At 36.9% G+C, this 21,738-nt stretch overlaps 2 protein-coding genes across 2 annotated transcripts in view; both read left to right on the top strand.

The window, feature by feature from the left end:
• The window catches only part of SPAG16 (sperm associated antigen 16), a 1,101,103-nt gene extending 1,084,084 nt beyond the window's left edge, over positions 1 to 17,019 (top strand). Inside the window, exon 16 of the mRNA XM_052636122.1 lies at positions 16,844 to 17,019. Coding sequence (XP_052492082.1) covers positions 16,844 to 17,019 — 176 coding nt within the window. The remainder of the gene's footprint in view (positions 1 to 16,843) is intronic.
• Positions 17,020 to 21,130: 4,111 nt separating this feature from the next.
• The window catches only part of VWC2L (von Willebrand factor C domain containing 2 like), a 187,702-nt gene continuing 187,094 nt past the window's right edge, over positions 21,131 to 21,738 (top strand). The window contains exon 1 of the mRNA XM_052636278.1: positions 21,131 to 21,520. Coding sequence (XP_052492238.1) covers positions 21,131 to 21,520 — 390 coding nt within the window. The remainder of the gene's footprint in view (positions 21,521 to 21,738) is intronic.

Here is a 21,738-nt window from a genome sequence, read left to right on the forward strand (position 1 = left end):
TATTATGTTTGTTTCAGGTGTACAGCAAAGTAATTCGGTTATACATATACATATATTCATTCTTTTTCAGATTATTTTCCTAGGTAGATTATTACAGAATATTGAGTAGAGTACCCTGTGCTATACAGTAGGTCCTTGCTTGTTATCTGTCTTGTATATGTAGTAGTGTATGTGTTCATCCCTGGCTCCTGATATGCCAGTAAATCTGGGAAACTCAGCAGTGGTCACAACTGGAAAAGGTCAGTTTTCATTCCAATCTCAAAGAAAGGCAATGCCAAAGAATGATCAAACTACTGCACAATTGCTCTTATCTCACATGCTAGCAAAGTAATGCTCAAAATTCTCCAAGTCAGGTTTCAACAATACGTGACTGTGAACTTTCAGATGTTCAAGCTGGATTGAGAAAAGGCAAAGGAACCAGAGATCAAATTGCCAACATCTGCTGGATCATCAAAAAAGCAAGAGTTCCAGAAAAACATCTACTTTTGCTTTGTGGACTATGCCAAAGCCTTTGAGTGTGTGGATCACAGTGAAGTGTGAAAATTCTTCAAGAGATGGTAACACTAGACCACCTGATCTTCCTTTTGAGAAATCTGTATGCAGGTGAAGAAGCAACAGTTAGAACTGGACATGGAACAGATGGATTCCAAATAGGGAAAGGAGTACTTCAAGGCTGTATATTGTCACCCTGCTTATTTAACTTGTATGCAGAGTACATCATGAGAAACACTGGGCTGGATGAAGCACAAGCTGGAATCAAGCTTGCTGGGAGAAATATCAATCACCTCAGATATGCAGATGATACCACCCTTATGGCAGAAAGCCAAGAAGAACAAAAGAGCCTCTTTAAAGTGAAAGAGAAGAGTGAAAAACTTGGCTTAAAGCTCAACATTCAGAAAACAAAGATCATAGCATCTGGTCCCATAACTTCATGGCAAATAGATGGGGAAACAATGGAAACAGTGAGAGACTTTACTTTGGGGGGCTCCAAAATTACTGCAGATGGTGACTGCAGCCATGAAATTAAAAGATGCTTGCTCCTTGGGAGAAAAGCTATGACCAACCTAGACAGCTTATTAAAAAGCAGAGACATTACCAAAAAAGGTCCATCTAGCCAAAGCTATGGTTTTTCCAGAAATTATACATAATGTGAGAGTTGGACTATAAAGAAAGCTGAGCACCACAGAATTGATACTTTTGAACTCTGGTGTTGGAGAAGACTCTTGAGAGTCCCTTGGACAGCAAGGAGACCCAACCAATCAATCCTAAAGGAAATCAGTCCTGAATATTCATTGTAAGGACCGATGCTGAAGCTGAAACTCAACACTTTGGCCACCTGATGCAAAGAGCTGACTCATTTGAAAAGACCCTGATACTGGAAAAGATTGAAGGCAGGAAGAGAAGAGGATGGCAGAGGGTGAGATCATTGTATGCCATCACCGATGTGATGGACATGAGTTTGAGTAGGCTCTGGGCATTGGTGATGGACAGGGAAGCCTGGCATGCTTTAATTCATGGGGTCGCTAGGAGTCAGACATAACTGAGTGAATGAACTGAACTGGACTGAACTGAAGGCTTCCCTGGTAGCTCAGCTGGTAAAGAATCTGCCTGCAATCCTGGAGACCCGAATTTGATCCCTAGATTGGGCAAATCCCCTGGAGAAGGAAACAGCTACCCACTCCAGTATTCTTGCCTGGAGAATCCCCATGGACAGAGGAGCCTGGCGGGATACAACCCATGGGGTTGCAAAGAGTCAGACGTGATCAAGCAACTAAGCACAGTATAGCACCACATGGCAGTTAGTGGCTGCATTTTCACCAACCCATTCAGATCATCCCTGGGTTGGAAAGATCCTCTGGGGAAGGAAACGACAACCCACTTCAGTACTTTTGCTGGAAAATCCCATGGACAGAGGAGCCTGGTAGGCTACAGTTCATGGGATTGCAAAGAGTTGGAAATGACTGAACAACTTCACTTTCACTTTCAGATCATTTTAAAGGTAACATAGCAATTAGATGTTAGGACTGTGTATTTTCAGGTAATGAATTACAACAGATTTGGAATTTAGGCTAATCTGTGATTTCAAAGAGTTTAATGATTTTCTTATATACCTCAAATTATACTATCTTTAATTTATTTAGTCAATCAGTACTCAAAATAACTTTCACATTTGGTCTCCCAGCCATTCTTTTCTCTTTTTTTTTCTGGCAAGAGGTGAAGAGGTTACCATCAGGCTATGTGTATGATCACATATTTGCATCTTCTTGACTGTAACTATTATTTTGCCATAGAGTAGGAAAGGATGAAGTTCTAAAAATAAGGGTGCAATTATTAATAATTCACCATCTCAATATGAGCCAACAGAAACTGACATTATTTTCTCTCCCACAGACAGGACTCCACATTCAGGAAGGGGAATTCCCTTGTGATGAAGTTAATGATGATGAGAATGTCCATAAAGGAAAAATTTCCAAAATATTAGAACTCTGACTTTTAGACCATAGTAAATATTATGGTTTAAGTGTAAGAGAAACACTGAGTGTTTTAATTCCTTTATAATAAAATTTAATAGTTTTAATTACTGTGTATAAAATATAAGCCTTTATAGGTCCTTTCTCTATGAGCAATGAAGTTTATGATTTGCTCTGAACTTCAGTTTTTCATAGCTTATCTGATCCCCATTACTGAACTCAAACTAAATTTTCCTCTGACATCAGCAAGAGCTTTTCTGAAATGTTTGCAAAGCTCCAGGTGCATGGGTCCCTGAATAAATATTATTTCAACACTGATAAGCTGCCTAGGTGAAGACCAAGTTAGGAAAGAGGTCTACAAGGATTTCTTAATGAAAGCAGGTGGCTGTTGATAGCCTAAATAGGTTCAACAATTAGTTAGAACATTTTTAGGACTTTCAGTGCATCTCCCAAGGGATTTCTGTAATATTTAGAAGGCACTTGTTTAGGAAGATACTCATTCATGCTCCCCTAATAGGGAGAACGTATTTTAAAAACTACATATAGTAAGACCAGAAGTTCTGTTTCTAGCAGGGAAAAACTTTAATTTTTGGATTTATTCACCTGCTAAATTTTAGGAATTTCTGCAATGTCAAAGAACTGCCTTCCTATACATGATATGGTTTTTAAGTATAAGTCAAAAGACAATTACCATATTTATTTAAGATGAACCTATAAAACATACTCTGTGGAACAAAGTTCACTTAATAAATAACAGTCCATACCAAGTTTAAGTAAACTTTATCTTCATGCATTGTATGCATTAAACATATTATCTACTCTAAATAAGGTAAACGTATCTGCTTGACTAGAGTCCCAAAATAAGATGTTGAAACTTTCTCACTATTGTCAGTTTATGACACATGAGTTTCTTCCTGGAAAAATTTAAAATGCATTTATTTTTCACCTGTATTTACACTTTGACTCAAATTAATCCTTGTTCAAGCCGTACTACCTATATGAGAAAAGTTAAGACCTATTAGCAAGAGTATACATAGTAAAACAATACTGTAAAGTTTAAACATTGTTACCAGCACTTAGGCAAATTAAATTCCCAAGAAATATTTTTTTCTGAAATATATTTATTGGCAATAGGGTGTGAAATAAACTAAATCAAATTTCACATCTCCTTCAATGATGTTTTTGAAACTCTGAGTAATGACCCAGGTTGAGCCATTAATGCAAATCCTCAAAACTTAAATAGTTTCTTGATGCTTTTCATTTTGAGACATCTTTTAAAGAAACAACAGATGCCTCTCTACATGCATTCTAAAAATCAATAGAATTCATCAATAATGCTCTCCACAGGTAATAAATGCTGAGAAGCATTTCTGCCTATCCATATTGATCGGGAGAATTGCTTCAGATTGGTTCTGATGTGTATAAAAATCATTTCCTTATTGATCAAAGCCTCCCTTCTCCACTCTGATATGATATTTCATATACGGCATACAACTGTTTTAGACTTCATTCATGTATATCTGTGATAAATTTCCTATGATTTGTGTATGAGACCAATTTGAATGAAATATAAATTGGGTGTTTTTGTTTCTGTGGGGGAACACATTGCTTGAAATTTATTTAAAACATGAATAATCGTGAGAAATTACTGAATTTATTCTAATGAGAAAGATAATGATGTTTTTCATCCACATTTTCTTTATTTGTAATAAAAGCTTAAAATTTTTGAGTTTGCTTCTGTTTCTTATAACAGAATTCCATTTATGCAGACACATGCATTTATACAGAATGATGCTATTCCTGGTGGTATAAATAATAGAAAGCTGCATAGTTTTAGTCAACAGTTGACTCATATTGCTGGCAACTTATATTTTGGTTACATGATCAAAAATATAAGTGAACATTCTGACCTTTTAACTAATGTGTGGTATATGTATATACATAGAATAATAGGAAAGTATGTCTTCTAAATTGACTAACAGTAAGTGTATAATTTTAACAGATATAGTTTCATTAAATAGGACTCTATGCATCTTTGATCCAAACAATTGTTTTGGCTAATAGTACATGATAATTCATGGTTTATTGGGTAAATATTATTAGATCAATCAAGGACTTTTCCAAGAAAGCTCAAATTCTAATTCTTGATACAGTAACTAGTGTTGTGAAGTATAACCAGAACCTGTTATAACATATAATATTGACAGGTCTGTCAATATAACTTGGTAAATTCCATAACCATATACTACCTGTTTGCCTCATCTGACTGTTCCATTACAAAATGGCATTATTCTGGTCAGTGTATAAACTATCGTGGAAAGTGTCACTGAACCACTATCTCCTTTTTTATTGAAAGGCTTCATTCATCTCATGACTTTCATTTGGAATTTCAGGGACTATGAATTATATAATCAAGTCCAAATATCTCTACTTTAGATAATTTTACTTTATTAATCTAACAACTTGACTTTGTCCTTTTTTTTAACTCTGAAGAAATCTCTGATGCAAATCAAGTTGGAATTGTTCAACAAAAGAGAGTAGTTTTATTGGATAAAATATGTCCACTGTATTCAAAAATACTATTTGGGTGAGCTGAGGAAATGTCAGTCAACGTTGAAAGCATAAGTGTTGGAAGGAAGGTGTATTCTGGTTTGTTTCCCCTAGAACAAAACTAAAGTTTATAACATCTTAACACTTACCTTTCCTGCTCACTAAGGCTCTGATGAATCTCGAACACCTGATTGGGCTCTATGAGCTCTAAAAGAACAAAAACTGCTTTCCTAGTTCTCTCACATATTCCCAGGAAGCTAATTATACAATAAGATTCTTGGAGTCAACAAGTACCATTAGGGTAACCACAGAAATGAAATTTTTGAAATATTTCTTTTACTTAAATAGAAATTTTTTTTTAAATTTTAAAATCTTTAATTCTTACATGTGTTCCCAAACATGAACCCCCCTCCCACCTCCCTCCCCATAACATCTCTGTGGGTCATCCCCATGCACCAGCCCCAAGCATGCTGTATCCTGCGTCAGACATAGACTAGCGATTCAATTCTTACATGATAGTATACATGATAGAATGCCATTCTCCCATATCATCCCACCCTCTCCCTCTCCCTCTGAGTCCAAAAGTCCATTATAGACAGCTGTGTCTTTTTTCCTGTCTTGCATACAGGGTCGTCATTGCCATCTTTCTAAATTCCATATATATGTGTTAGTATACTGTATTGGTGTTTTTCTTTCTGGCTTACTTCACTCTGTATAATTGGCTCCAGTTTCGTCCATCTCATCAGAACTGATTCAAATGAATTCTTTTTAACAGCTGAGTAATACTCCATTGTGTATATGTACCACAGCTTTCTTATCCATTCATCTGCTGATGGACATCTAGGTTGTTTCCATGTCCTGGCTATTATAAACAGTGCTGCGATGAACACTGGGGTACATGTGTCTCTTTCAATTCTGGTTTCCTCAGTGTGTATGCCCAGCAGTGGGATTGCTGGGTCATAAGGGAGTTCTATTTGCAATTTTTAAAGGAATCTCCACACTGTTTTCCATAGTGGCTGTACTAGTTTGCATTCCCACCAACAGTGTAGGAGGGTTCCCTTTTCTCCACACCCTCTCCAGCATTTATTGCTTGCAGATTTTTGGATCGCAGCCATTCTGACTGGTGTGAAGTGGTACCTCATTGTGGTTTTATTTCAAGTATTCCTGGGAGCAGGCATAGATTCAGCTGGAAACTGAAGCTGCACACCCAAGAGATATTTACTCTGACTCATGTTACATTTTAGTGAGCGCAGCTTAATCACAGTGGGAGAGACAACATTGAGCCAATCAATAAAAATTCATCTGGAGGTATTAGGGCATGAAGTGCAGGATAAGAGCTTTAGCTTTTGATTCATATAGTCCTCATTTCCAGATTCCACCACTTTAAGCTGCGTGACTTTGGGGGAAGTTGCTTTTATCTCTCTCATTTTCCTCCTCCATGAAGCAGAGTACGTGCTAGCATACCCTGCGGATCATAACGTGAACCACATGTATAGTTTAAAATTCTTACTAGCCATGTTTTTGAAAAATCTGATGAAATTAATTTTAAAAGATTTTAAATTGAATACAGTATATCCACTAGTATGGTGCTATGTAATCAATATAAAATGATTAATGAAATACTTTTCTTTTTTTTTCATATCGAGTCTTTAAAATCTGGTGAGCATTTTATAGTTGTAACACATTTCAGTTTGTATTAGCTGCATTTCAAATGCTTAGTCAGTAGCCATATATGAGTAGTGGTTACTATAATGGGTAGTGCAGGTATGTATTCACCTCATAACGTTGTTGTAAGGATAAAATGAGATAATGTGTGTGAAGTGTTTAGAATGGTGTGTGGCAAATAAAAAGGACTAAAGAGGTAATTGTGAAAACAGTTACGACTTAGTATTGACTGCAGCAGTGCTAAACTGGAGTGAAAAAGCAAAAATATACGACATGATTCTGTTCTAGAGTAATCACAAAGTTAAGAAGGCAAGATAAATACTTGACTATAATGTATGACATCTTATTACAATATGAATGTAGGAATAAAGTGCCATAAATGCTCAGAAGAGAAAGAAGGATCTTCCCCGTTAGAGATGCCTTGTACACCTTGGTGAAGAGAATCATTTTGAACTGGGATTTAATCAATGGATCAATTTTTCTTAGGAAAGTAAGGTAAGAGACCATGAAGATGGGCTTCCTGGCTGGCTCAGACAGTAAAGAACCTGCCTGCAACATAGAAGACCTGGGTTTGATCCCTGGGTCAGGAAGATTCCCTGGAGAATAGCAACCCACTCCAGTGTTCTTGCCTAGAGAATTCATGGAGACTAGCAGGCTGCAGTCCATGGGGTCCTGAAGAGTCAGACACGACTGAGCGACTTCACTTTCACTTTTCACTTTCATGCATTGGAGAAGGAAATGGCAACCCACTCCAGCGTTCTTGCCTGGAGAATCCCAGGGACAGGGGAGCCTGGTGGGCTGCAGTCCATGGGATCACAAAGAGTCAGATATGACTGAGGAGGATAAGAGAAAGAGGATAACACTTTAACCATGAAGACAGCTATTCTTTAACCATGAAAGACAGAATAAAATATTCTACCAGAGGAATAATAGAAGTAGTAATTCAAAAGTAAAGAAACGAAAAAATATACTTGAGAAATGATGGCAGATTTTTAATGGGGAACACAGAGTCCATGTAAGAGTACCCTTGGGTGAGCAGATGCAGATTTGTGTTAGTGAAGAGGGCTTAAAAGCCCTGTTTAGATACTACTCTATTACTCAGTGTAAAAAGGAAACAGTAAAAAGAGCACTGATTTGGAAGTCAAAGATCTGATTTTAACAAAGTTCCACAATTACCATGAATATATATTCTTACCCTGGGTGAGTAACTTCATCTCTGAGTATTTATAGTGAGGTGATTAGATCTAAACATAAAATATAACCTGAGCATGTTAAGAGTTGTAACAAATTTTTGTTGTCACTGTTGTGGCTTTTTTTGTTGTTGTTCTGTTCAAGTTTATGGTATTTGTTTTGGATGGGAGTGGCATAATTGAAGAATGCTTTAGGAATTATTGTAGACAGATTGAATGCTAAAGAAATTGTAACAAAAAAATCACCTGGGGTTATCTTTTCAATGGTCCTAACATCTAAAATTAAGGACTTTTGATATTGTAAACATAACAGTTGATAATGGAAAAATTGTAGAAAAGAAAAGACAAACGGATAAAGGCCAGGTTGAGGCTGGAGAGGGATAAAAGGTATGAAATTGTCACTGCAGTTTGGAGTCTGAAAAACAGAATACAGTAAACAAAATTGAAATGGAAGAGCTAGACAGATAATTTTGCTGGAAATGTGGGAAGGGATGAATCATTGAGTCTTTTTAGTTTAGGAATTACAACATATACTCTAGAATGTGTGCATTTAAGAATTGATATATGTGGAAGATGGCTGAGTAGTGGAACATGGAGTCACTTCCATCCACAAATACAGCAGATACACAAGCAGAATAATTTCCACAGAACACTTATTGAATGCTGGTAGAAGACTTCAACCGTCCAAAGGGCAAGAACACCTCCACATAACTGAGAAGGACAAAAGAAAAAGAGGGGAAAAGTCTAGATGAGGACTGTGCCTCAAGGAGGGAGCTGTGAAAGAGGAAAGATTCCTGAACGCTGGGACTCACCTGAGGGCAGATGAGCCTGGCTGGAGGGAGAGCTTTGGAGCCTTGGAGGAGAGTGCAGCCTTTATGCACAAGACAAAACAGTAATCCCACTCATGGGCATACGTCCAGAGAAAGCTGATTTGTTAAGATGCATGCACCCCAGTATTTACAATAGCCAGGACATGGAAGCAACCAGAGGAATGGTTAAAGATGGGGTATATATTTACAATGGAATATTACTCAGACATTTAAAAAATGAAGTAATGTCATCTGTAGCAACATGAATGGACCTATCATACTAAGTGAAATTAAGTCAGATAAAGCCAAATATCAAATGATGTCACTTATATGTGAAGTATAAAAAAAAAATGATACAAATGAATTTACAAAACAGAAACAGTCCCACAGACTTTGAAAACAAACATGACTAACAAAAGGGGGGAAATCAGGAAGCGTATAAAGTAGGAGTTTTGAATGAATATTAAAATAAATAATCAAGAAAGACATACTGTATAGCACAGGGAACTTTACTCAATAGTCTGTAATAACCTATTCAGGAAAAGAACCTGAGAAAGAATAGACACATGTATATTTATAACTGAATCTCTATACACCTGAGACTACATTGTAAATGGGCTATATTCCAATATAAAATAAAAGTTAAAGAATTAATTGATGTGTGTGAAAAATGACTTCTGAAGACCATTAATGTTGAATGTTCAGAATTTAACAGAGTATTAACGTGAACCCCATACTTCTTTTCTTCAGTGTTAAGTATTACATTTGTGCCTATAAGGAAACTCAGTGGCATTAACAGAGAAGCCCCAAATGTCACACTTATCTGAATTGTAATTTAAGAAAGAAATTTTAAAGTCAGTAAAAAGAAGCAAGGAGATCAAACCAGTCCCATCTTAAGGGAGATTAACCATGAATATTCACTGGAAGGACTGATGCTGAAGCTGAAGCTCCAGTATTTTGGTCATCTGATGCGAACAGACGACTCCTTGGGAAAGTCCCTGATGCTGGGAAAGATTGAGGACAGAAGGAGAAGAGGGTGTCAGAGGATGAGATGGCTGGATGGCATCACGGATGCAATGAACATGAACTTGGGCAAACTCTGGGAGATGGTGAGGGACAGCGAGGCCTGGCGTTTTGTAGTCTATGGGGTAGCAAGGAGTAGGACACGACTGGGCGAATGAACAACAATGAGAAAAGAAGCAAGAGTTTTTAAATAATAAATATTTCAATTAAAATCCCAACTTTACCTTCTCTGAGTCTCATTCTTCATTAACTAAAAAGGGAGAATATCTATCTGTTAAGATTGAGTGCAGGACATGTGAGGTAACTGGTGGTGCTCTTCAGTTCAGTTCAGTCACTCAGTCGTGTCCGAGTCTTTGCGACCCCATGAATCACCACACGCCAGGCTTCCCTGTCCATCACCATCTCCCGGAGTTCACACAGACTCACATCCATCGAGTCAGTGATGCCATCCAGCCATCTCATCCTCGGTCGTCCCCTTCTCCTCCTGCCCCCAATCCCTCCCAGCATCAGAGTCTTTTCCAATGAGTCAACTCTTCTCATGAGGTGGCCAAAGTACTGGAGTTTCAGCTTTAGCATCATTCCCTCCAAAGAAATCCCAGGGTTGATCTTCAGAATGGACTGGTTGGATCTCCTTGCAGTCCAAGGGACTCTCAAGAGTCTTCTCCAACACCACAGTTCAAAAGCATCAATTCTTCGGCGCTCAGCCTTCTTCACAGTCCAACTCTCACATCCATACATGACCACAGGAAAAACCATAGCCTTGACTAGACGGACCTTAGTTGGCAAAGTAATGTCTCTGCTTTTGAATATGCTATCTAGGTTGGTCATAACTTTCCTTCCAAGGAGTAAGCATCTTTTAATTTCATGGCTGCAGTCACCATCTGCAGTGATTCTGGAGCCCCCCAAAATAAAGTCTGATACTGTTTCCACTGTTTCCCCATCTATTTCCCATGAAGTGATGGGACCGGTGGTGCTCTTAGTGCTCAATAAATAATGGCTACTGTGAATTCATTCTAGACCTGAAAGACAAACTCATCTCCTTTCTTTTCAAAAAATATTATGTATTTATTTCATACCACAACTCCTCCTACATCAAGCATGTGTTGACTGTTGATTATGCTATTTCATAATTAATGTCAAAAATATTGTAGTAGGTAATATGCAGAATTCCTAAGCTTAAGTAGAATTTGTCTAGGTTAAGAGATGAGTGGTGAAAAAATTAAGATAACTCTTGGGTATTTTTGGTATTTACTCTCAAATTGAATTTACACGTTTATATCTAAAATCAAAAGGCTTCCCTGGTGGCTCAGACCATAAGGAATCTGCTTGCAATGCAAGAGACCTGGGTTCCATATCTGGGTTGGGAAGATCCCTTGGAGGAGAGCATGGCAACCCACTCCAGTATTCTTGCCTGAAGAATCCCCATGGAATATTTTGGGGCTGGTGTCTCAGACAGTAAGGAGTCTGCCAGTAGTTTTTAAAAATGCCAGCATTTTACTAATATTTGCACATTTTGTTAATATGCAATGAGTTTCCAGTTTTTGTTGGTTCACATAGTGATTCCATATACCCAGATACAGTGTTACCACTTGATTTCCATGGGCTATTTCAGTTTATATACATCAAGAGATTCAAAGATTCAAGTCTTTATACCAAATCCAATTGAGACTGCTTTGCTCCAGATATTATTAAACCTGTATTTTTTTTCAAAAATGTTCTTTCTAAAACAGAGTATAAAGAAGCTCTATAATGTTAAGTATATTTAGTACTAAAATTTGAAAGAAATACTAATTTTTTAAAGATTTATTGGCCCATTTATTGGCTTTGAGTGAAGGCAAAATTTAGTGCTTTCTTCTTTAGCCAGAAGAAGTTGGCAAATTAATCCAAAGGAGTAAAATGAGTAGCAATACAAGTTACCCTCTTTCAAACTCATTGGTAGGTGAAGAAGATAGTGATTTAACTGACAAGAAGTTATTCTGAATTATTGATAGATTAAAATAAGTATTAAGTTTTTCAGAGATGTGTGGATCAGAAGATAGTCATAATCATTCATTATTGATATCTACTGATTTACATAAAAAATAACACTTAGAAAATTATATCAATCTCCTCCCTGGACTGCCTACTTCCTCCCTATTTTGTAAAAGTCTGGGCATCCTGATAACATAAATGTTAACCAAAAGAGGAGCAAGTCATTTTTATGTAATACATGTTGAAATACTTATATTTTTAAATGTCTTTATTTTTAGATCATTGTTGATAAATTATAACACTAAGTATTTTAATCATATACTGTACAGTTCCAGTTCATTCGCTGAGTCATGTCCAACTCTTTGTGACCCCATGAACTGCAGCACGCCAGGCCTCCCTGTCCATCACCATCTCCCAGAGTTTACTCAAACTCATGTCCATCGAGTCGGTGATGCCACCCAGCCATCTCATCCTCTGTCGTCCCCTTCTCCTCCTGCCCCCAATCCTTCCCAGAATCAGGGTCTTTTCCAATGAGTCAACTCTTTGCATGAGGTGGCCAAAGTATTGGAGTTTCAACTTTAGCATCATTCCTTCCAATGAACACCCAGGACTGATCTCCTTCAGAATGGACTGGTTGGGTCTCCTTGCAGTCCAAGGGACTCTCAAGAGTCTTCTCCAACACCACAGTTCAAAAGCATCAATTCTTCGGCACTCAGCTTTCTTCACAATCCAACTCTCACATCCATACATGACCAATGGAAAAACCATAACCTTGACTAGACGGACCTTAGTCGGCAAAGTAATGTCTCTGCTTTTGAATATACTATCTAGGTTGGTCATAACTTTCCTTCCAAGGAGTAAGCGTCTTTTAATTTCATGGCTGCAGTCACCATCTGCAGTGATTTTGGAGCCCCAAAAAATAGTCTGACACTGTTATACTGTACACCCATGTGATATTTGTGGAATGTGTGCATTTATAATTTAGCATAATCATTCTTAAATACTATGCTAAATGAGATTTTAAATAGTCTATTTACTCAGGAATTGCATATTAGGAGTCAATGTTTTATTAAAATTTATAATGGTTAAGTATTTTGTTAAAATGTTATAAAATTTTAAAATAGAAATAATTCTTTCACATTTTTTTAAAAAGACATATTCAACATGAACATTGTTAGTACAAGTTTTCATAAATTCTCATGTACTATTTAAAGTTTCATATCTATTGTATTTTAATTCCACTGACCAAGTTTGATGTAGCTAAATCTTCTATCCTTCCTAAATTTTCTTTAAGACTGTGACATTGGTATGACAAATGATTCATCCTGTAGATTATTTTTTATTGCCAGCCATCAGGATGTTTAGAAAGATAACTGTGCATATGTTTCTAAATACTTTCTAGAGATGTTACCAGTAGTCTGTGATTTTTTTTCTTTTGAGAGCACCACCCCTCTCTCACACCAGTAGATACTAATGTAGTAATTGACACATCCTGGTAAGTAATTTTGAAAATCTTCTAACCTAGAAGCAGTTATGGAGAAGGCAATGGCAACCCACTCCAGTACTCTTGCCTGGAAAATCCCATGGATGGAGGAGCCTGGTCGGCTGCAGTCCATGGGGTCGCATAGAGTCGGACACAACTGAAACAACTTAGCAGCAGCAGAAGCAGTTAAGCACCTCAATTCCCAGTAAAACTAATTTAATGTCAGACATTCTATGCCATGTAATAATCCAATATACTTCATAGAGGTGAACATGATGTTAAATAGATAGATGGATACACACAATCTTACGGTCTTTTGAAAATGACTTCAAGTAAACTTGCAAACCTCACCATGAACTTGCTGACTCAAATCTGTTCAAGCAAACACACCTTTTTTAAATACCTGCACCATGATATTGTTGAATTATATTAGTCAGTTCAGTTCAGTTGCTCAGTCGTGTCCGACTCTTTGCAACCCCATGAACTGCAGCATTCCAGGCCTCCCTGTCCATCACCATCTCCCGGAGTTCACACAGACTCATGTCCATCCAGTCCGTGATGCCATCCAGCCATCTCATCCTCGATCGTCCCCTTCTCCTCCTGCCCCCAATCCCTCTCAGCATCAGAGTCTTTTCCAATGAGTCAACTCTTCTCATGAGGTGGCCAAAGTACTGGAGTTTCAGCTTTAGCATCATTCCCTCCAAAGAAATCCTGGGGTTGATCTCCTTCAGAATGGACTGGTTGGATCTCCTTGCAGTCCAAGGGACTCTCAAGAGTCTTCTCCAACACCACAGTTCAAAAGCATCAATTCTTCGGCACTCAGTCTTCTTCACAGTCCAACTCTCACATCCATACATGACCACAGGAAAAACCATAGCCTTGACTAGACGGACTTTAGTTGGCAAAGTAATGTCTCTGCTTTTGAATATGCTTTCTAGATTGATCATAACTTTTCTTCCAAGGAGTAAGCGTCTTTTAATTTCATGGCTGCAATCACCATCTGCAGTGATTCTGGAGCCCAAAGAAATAAAGTCTGACACTGTTTCCACTGTTTCCCCATCTATTTCCCATGAAGTGATGGGACTGGATGCCATGATCTTCGTTTTCTGAATGTTGAGCTTTAGGCCAACTTTTTCTCTCTCCTCTTTCACTTTCATCAAGAGGCTTTTTAGCTCCTCTTCACTTTCTGCTCATGAAATAATATACTCCTGTCATAAAATTCCAATATTATTATTTTCTCTATTTTATTGATCAAATTTTAAGAAATTACTAATAACTTTTACAAATATTTTCAATTATAATTTTTAGAGATTTGACTCCAAAAAAAGGTTTAATGGCTAAATTCTTTTCCTTTTCTTTAGGGGCTTTGATTCTGCTTGGTTTTCTTTGCAAAAAAATAGAAAATGATATTTACCACCTACCTTGTTATTATATGAAGATGAGACAAAGAAAGTCATTTGATTCTTAGGAAAGTCACAAACTATGTGTCTATAGTGTAAGGCTGAAAATGAAATCCATATGTAATGTCTCTGTCAGCAAAGACTTGGTAGAAGGGGCTTTGTAATAAATATTCACTTCTGCTGCTTTGGACACTCAAATCCATCCTAAGGATCTTTGCTGTGTCAGGCTTTGTTCTAGATGAAGAAGCCCAGTAGATATAAAGGCCATATCTTGCAAATAGGCCATATTTATCATGGTAAATTTTACCATGTTTTAGAGATTCTTCATGGCAATTTGGGTTATAATATGTGATTAAATATTTCACAGTGACCTTTATGGCAATATCATTATAGAATTTTTAACATGGAATTGTAAGCCCTGGGATTTCTTTGGAGGGAATGATGCTGAAGCTGAAGCTCAAGTACTTTGGCCACCTCATGTGAAGAGTTGACTCATTGGAAAAGACTCTGATGCTGGGAGGGGTTGGGGGGCAGGAAAAGGGGACGACAGAGGATGAGATGGCTGGATAGAATCACTGACTTGATGGATGTGAGTCTGAGTGAACTCCAGGAATTGGTGATGGACAGGGAGGCCTGGCGTGCTGCGATTCATGGGGTCGCAAAGAGTGGGACACGACTGAGAGACTGAACTGAACTGAAAGCTCTACTTTTACAGTATATCACCTACTTAACATTGGTCAAGAAGGTGTCACTGATAACAATGCTGTGCTAGATATGACAAAGCTAATGACTAAAAAATCCAGACTGTATTCAAAGTGCTGGTGACTAAATGTGAGCTCCCTCCAGTACCTAGGGTGTCATGTTAAGCAAGTTATTTAGCCTTTCCAAGCCTGTTTTTCTTCGCCTATCTAGGAGTTATTATTTTCTTTATGATTAGATATTGTAAGATTATCTGGAATTATAGATAGTAATTAAATTTACTGAATCTAGTGTACAACATGTTGAAAGAGTTTAATGAATTTTATGATTCATTAAATCATAATATGAATGATAATATATATACCTTCTAAGTATATATATATATATATATATATATACCTTCTAAGTATGGTTAAATAATCCCATGGACAGTACTAATATCACTTATTTAACCCACACACTGAGCTTATGTAGACATATTTTGTTGCTTTTACTTACTTCCAAATTCCCTGATAGTTTGCAGCAGGATTTCTTTAATAAAAGTTTTAGTTGTAATTGTAAGTGGATATGTTTTTCATTTTAAGGAAATTATTCACCCACAAATATTGGTATAAAAATTATGAGAATACTCTGTGCTATACTTAGCTCTTTTATGATACAAAATTTAGTTTAACAGAATTTTAAGTTAGATTAAAAATGCTGAGACATCTTTGAAATGGAGGTATTTATTTTCACTTCAACTCCAAATAAAAGTTTGCTGGACTAATGAGTATCACAATTTTTAAAGTATAAATGCATATTGTTATAGTTTTAAGCAGTGATGTAGTATAATAAACAAATTTTAGTATAACAAACAAATTTAAGTATAACAAATGTAAGTATAAATTATCCACTGTGTATATATTTATTTATGTATGTATTAGTGTGTATATTTATATCTTTAGGTTTTTTTTTTTAGTTTTTTAATTTTAAAATCTTTAATTCTTACATGCGTTCCCAAACATGAACCCCCCTCCCACCTCCCTCCCCATAACATCTCTGTGGGTCATCCCCATGCACCAGCCCCAAGCATGCTGTATCCTGCGTCAGACATAGACTGGCGATTCAATTTTTACATGATAGTATACATGTTAGAATGCCATTCTCCCAAATCATCCCACCCTCTCCCTCTCCCTCTGAGTCTTTGCCATAGATAGTTTTGAATCCTATTTTTAAAACTTTTCCAGAGATAATTCTCTTGAAAAGAAAGATTTATCGTTTACTTGCTTTCAATCTCATCTTCTCAAAATTATTTATTAATCCCAAATACAAGGAGACTAGCGGGGCATTTTATGACCTCTACGTATAAAATAGATCATTTAAAAATTTTTAAATCTACTCATTGGCATATCTTAATTGTGGCTGGGATTATTTCCTATACAACCAGGAGTTAGTTCAGATTTGTTGACTAACATCTAACATGAGGCTGAATTATAGTTGAAACAAAACTGTATATTTTGTTGCTTGTAAACTGTTACTGCTTGAAATAAAACTTTGATTTTCTTTCTCTCTCCCTTCCTCTCTCCCCCTCTCTCTCTGGCAGGTCGAGTTTTAGCTCAGGCAAGTGGCAATGGGGTTATCCATTTGCTGGATCTTAAATCTGGGCAGATTCACAAACTGATGGGCCATGAGAGTGAGGCTCACACAGTCATATTTTCTCATGACGGAGAGACTCTGTTCTCTGGAGGCTCTGATGGCACCGTTCGAACGTGGTCTTGATGGTCAGTGTATACCACTGCGGAGGGTATTCCCTTTAAGGCTTGAAAATGCCTCATATTGTCCTAAAGCAGTAAATAGCTGGTTAAATGTGTCAGCAGGTAACATTTACAATTTTCTTTAAAACTTGCTTTGGACATAAATGTTAGTGTGCATACTGTTACCAATAAAAAATAATAACTTTCTGCCTATTTATTTGTCTTTTTTTTCCTCTCCCCTTTTGATAAGAATTCCAAAACAGAGCATCTTTGCTAGTGGTTTGGAAGAAACAGTTTTACAATGACGCCTAATGACAGACTAGATGAATTACAGGAGATTGATTTTGAATGTTAGAAAACAAACTGCAGGAGAACCAGGCTACTTTAAAAAAAAAAAAAAAAGGAATCAAATCTAAACTGAAAGAAGACCTTAAGTGTAATTATGTATAGCACGGGGAAAAGCTTTCTACAAGCAAAGGGTCAAGTAGAATTTGGGAGCATACGTTTTCACAAATTCTTTATCAATGATTGTGCTTTATCTGTTAATAATAATCAGAGACTGCAGGTGGCTTAAATCTAAATGCAAAGCTCTTCAGAACTTTCATCTCTGCAGCCCATGCAAGAATGCATCGGGTATAGTTACAATGTTTTTTATTTAATTATTTGATTAGTGTTTTATTGTAATTTCAATGCAAGTAAGTATATCGCACGCACGTGAAATGCCTTTTCCCCTCCTAACGCACGTATCCACAGTATAAAATGCGACTGCTTAGAGAATGCTCTAGTCTGATCTCAAGGAGCAGCTCGGGATTTCGACCTAGCTGGGCTCAGAAGCCAGTTGTTGGCGCTGTCCGTGGTGCTGAGGAATTCCCGGCTGCCGGCAGAATGAGCTCCGAATCAGCAGTCTGCAAACTGCTCTCAGTGATGCAGAAACCCAGCTAAAGTTGCTCCTTTCCTTCACGTCCACAGTTAGCATTTTCTGGTGTGTAAGAGGGGATTCAAGCAACATATTGTGGATGATGCTGATGTTATTGCCGGCGGAGTGGGCTTTAAGCTACAGCATGCTGTTGCTGATTTTGATCCTCAGAGCCTAGCCAAATCACCTCTACTGCTGTATCAAACACTGTGTAAGTGAACTCATGTGTGGAGGAGGCATAATCAGCTGGGAAATTTCTTAGAAGTATCTGGGAAAAGGCTAAAAATAAGTTCAACATGATTCTTCTCCTGAGGTCTGGATTGCTACAGGACCAGCATTGCTTCTTGCTTTGAATTCTGAAGACAGGTCCAAAGCATATTTCTTATGTGTGTCTGCTGTGTTTCTCTCTGGAAGGGCGGGAGACTGCTTCTTGACTGTGTTCTGAAATGGGAGGTAGAATGGATTGCCTTTAATTCGAGCCTGAAAAATGTATTCTTTGGATAATTAAAGAGAAACTGCTTTCCTAACTCAAGCGTGATCTTTTAGTTCGTATTGGTTTGTGACCCCCACCACCACCATTTAACCTCCAGAGTGATTAGGTAAGTGTATCTTATGACATGAGTTATGTTTGTTTTCTCAAAGAAATAGATGCAGTCATTTTAAATCATATGTAGCAATGTGGGGAGGGGGAAAGTTTAGCTGGGAAGCGGTCCTCAGTTTAGCAGTGTTTACTTACTTATTAAAGATCTTCGGATAAACATTTTGATTTCTCTAATATTTCTTCTCTTAAATAAATATTAAATTGCACAAGAGTAGCACAGTTAGGAAGAATGCTTTTTTTAAAAATAATAAGTTTCTTACATTGAAGATAAGACCTTGTTTTTTCTATGCAAATTTAAAAATATATTTCATATTTTAAAAACATGTTTAATGTTTAGATAAAGTGAGTATGACATCCCTATATTACCTTTGAGTTTGCATTTACCCTAACCTGACACATTAATGCCTACCTGTAGCTTGCAAAGAGATCATTTTCTGTCTGTGTCCTTTTGAAACAGAATGATCTGGGTATTTTATTTGGCTTATCTTGCATGTATTGACAAGATACTACTAGAAAACTGTAAGAAAGCACAGTAGCTCCTTTTTCTTCTAAGATAAACTTTCTAAGTGTGTAGGAAATGTATAAATGCATGACTTAATTAGAAAATTATGATTTTTCAGAAGCTTGTATTATGTCTGTAGCCTCTATAGTAATTTAAGAGAAAAAATGCTTTGTCAAAGGGAGCTTCCAGCTTCTCAAGTAGAATTATAGGTTTGCATTTTTTTCGTTCTGTCATGACTCATTATTTTTGACATATTTTAAAAGAGATCCGTCTCCTATATCATCACCTTCACAGAAGGAATTCTAATATTAGAGAGTTTTTTCTCTTGAAGGAAGGCATGAATATACTATCTTCCATTTTACTATTACCATAATTTGCATATCTAACTTAAAATGCAAATAAAACAGTTATTGAAGTTTTCTAATGCCATCTTTATCTTACTTAAAATTATTATGTGCATATGTTAGACTAAAATAGATGGTTTGTCACTGCTATTATAATCTGAAAATAAATGAATGACCCTTGTAAAATGATCTGGAAATGCCCTATATACAATTTTAGCAATATTGGCATAAAGCCAGCAACATGTAAATAGAAAAATGAATTATTTAACATTTTTTTCAATCTATTACTCCCTAAAGTCACAATTTCTCCAAGGCTTTGTATGATATAGTCACTCTAACCATTTAAATAAGAGCCCACTACCAACACTCCCATCAAGTACTAATACTAAGTGAAGTTTACAAGAGTCAGTAACACCAAAGTATATAAGGTACATCTTCTATGAATTGACAATACCTTATTATTTTAGGAAACTTCAAACAGTTGTACATTGGCATTTTTGTGCAAATTGCCTAAATGCAAGTATCTTTGGCATGTCAAAAAGAGAGGTATATTTTTGAGAATATGTGAATGCTATTTTACATTGAAGTAATTCATGTATTATTTCTTACATGAATATTAGACTCAAGTTACTGTGAAAATAATTTACAGATACATCTTTCCTGCCCACTAGGAGCTTACTTCCTGAACAAAATAAAGGTGTGGACAATAATACAAATAAATTTATTTTTAACAAATCCTTTTCAGTACATGGCATTTTCTTATTTATTATGTAAAGTTTTCATTCTGTTACTCACTATGGAATACTTGTGCTATTTTCCTTCTTAACTATGTTTCGAAATCCAAATTCATATCCACCTAAACAAGTAAGCCATATTGAGACCACTGTTGTTCTCCAACTATGGGCATAAAGAAGAAGGAAGGCCTTTGTACCAGCTTCATCAAGTGATAATTTGCATTCAACTGTTGTTTTTTTGTCTTTCTGTTAGAAGCAGCATGTTTTCTCACTAATCTCTGGAGTTTTCACACAGATGACTGTAACATATATACATTCTGTCTCTCACTAGTTTAGTTTTGTCAGTGAACTCAAAGAGTGTGCATTCAGAGATTCTTGAGTTAATTGTAACTGTTAATACTAGCGAAATTGAGTCTCCGTAAAACCACTTCTTACAAGATAGACAAAGCTAGACCTTTGAAGTTCAGAAGGTAAATTAAAGCTTAAATATCCAAGGTAAAAGAAGTTCATAAAGACAAATTTTAATGCATATGTTGTCAAGGATCAACCCTCCAAACTTCATAATAAAGTGCAGATAGTTGCATGAACTTAGTCTATTTGAGGTTTTAGTAGCTTCCGAATTGGGTTTCCCAGGTGGCTCAGTGGTATAAAGAATCCTCCTGCAATGCAGAAGACTCAGGATTGATCCCTGGGTCAGGAAGATCCCCTAGAGAAGGAAATGGCAAATTGCTCCCAGTATTCTTGCTTGGGAAATCCCATGCATTTCCCTGAGGAGACTGACAGGCTACAGTCCATGGGGCCGCAAAGAGTCGGACATGACTTAGCAAGTCAACAACAACAACAAAACTTCCAAATAGATCTCAAATAAACAGATCTCAAACATGTTAAAAGCATGGGTTTAAATGAACCTATATTCTATTTATATATGTCAAATCATTCTTTTTAAATATTTGTTTCAGCTTGCCCCTCTTGTATTCTCATGGAAGGAGCTGAGTATATCTAATATTAGGAGAACATCCAGAAGCCGTTGAGGAGGGGGATGGCTCTTCATATTCATGAAGCTTGCATACTGCTATTGGTCATCCCCGGATTGGTCACCTCTGCAGCCATCAGTCATGAAGACTATCCTGCTGATGAAGGTGACCAGACCTCCAGTAACGACAACCTGATTTTTGATGACTATCGAGGGAAGGGGTGTGTGGATGACAGTGGCTTTGTATACAAGTTGGGAGAAAGATTTTTCCCAGGGCATTCCAACTGCCCATGTGTCTGTGCTCTGGATGGACCTGTCTGTGACCAGCCAGAATGCCCTAAAATTCACCCAAAGTGTACTAAAGTGGAACACAATGGATGCTGTCCTGAGTGCAAAGAAGTCAAAAACTTTTGTGAATATCATGGGAAAAATTACAAGATCTTGGAGGAATTTAAGGTATGAGTTGCCCTCTATATTCATTGAACACTAACATTTTACACCACATACTTAGATCAAGACAGTAAAATTACAGTTGAAAAAGCACGTTTTTAAATTTCTCTTTGATTTACAAAAATGTGACTCCAGTTAACCTAAGTACCACTATGGTGGTGCAATAGGCAATCTGTTTGTCGACCAATATCTGTAGGGTTTCACAAGAATTTTTTTTCCTTCAG

This window comes from Budorcas taxicolor, chromosome 2 (genome assembly GCF_023091745.1).
Source record: "Budorcas taxicolor isolate Tak-1 chromosome 2, Takin1.1, whole genome shotgun sequence".
In the NCBI taxonomy this organism is placed as follows: Eukaryota; Metazoa; Chordata; class Mammalia; order Artiodactyla; family Bovidae; genus Budorcas; species Budorcas taxicolor.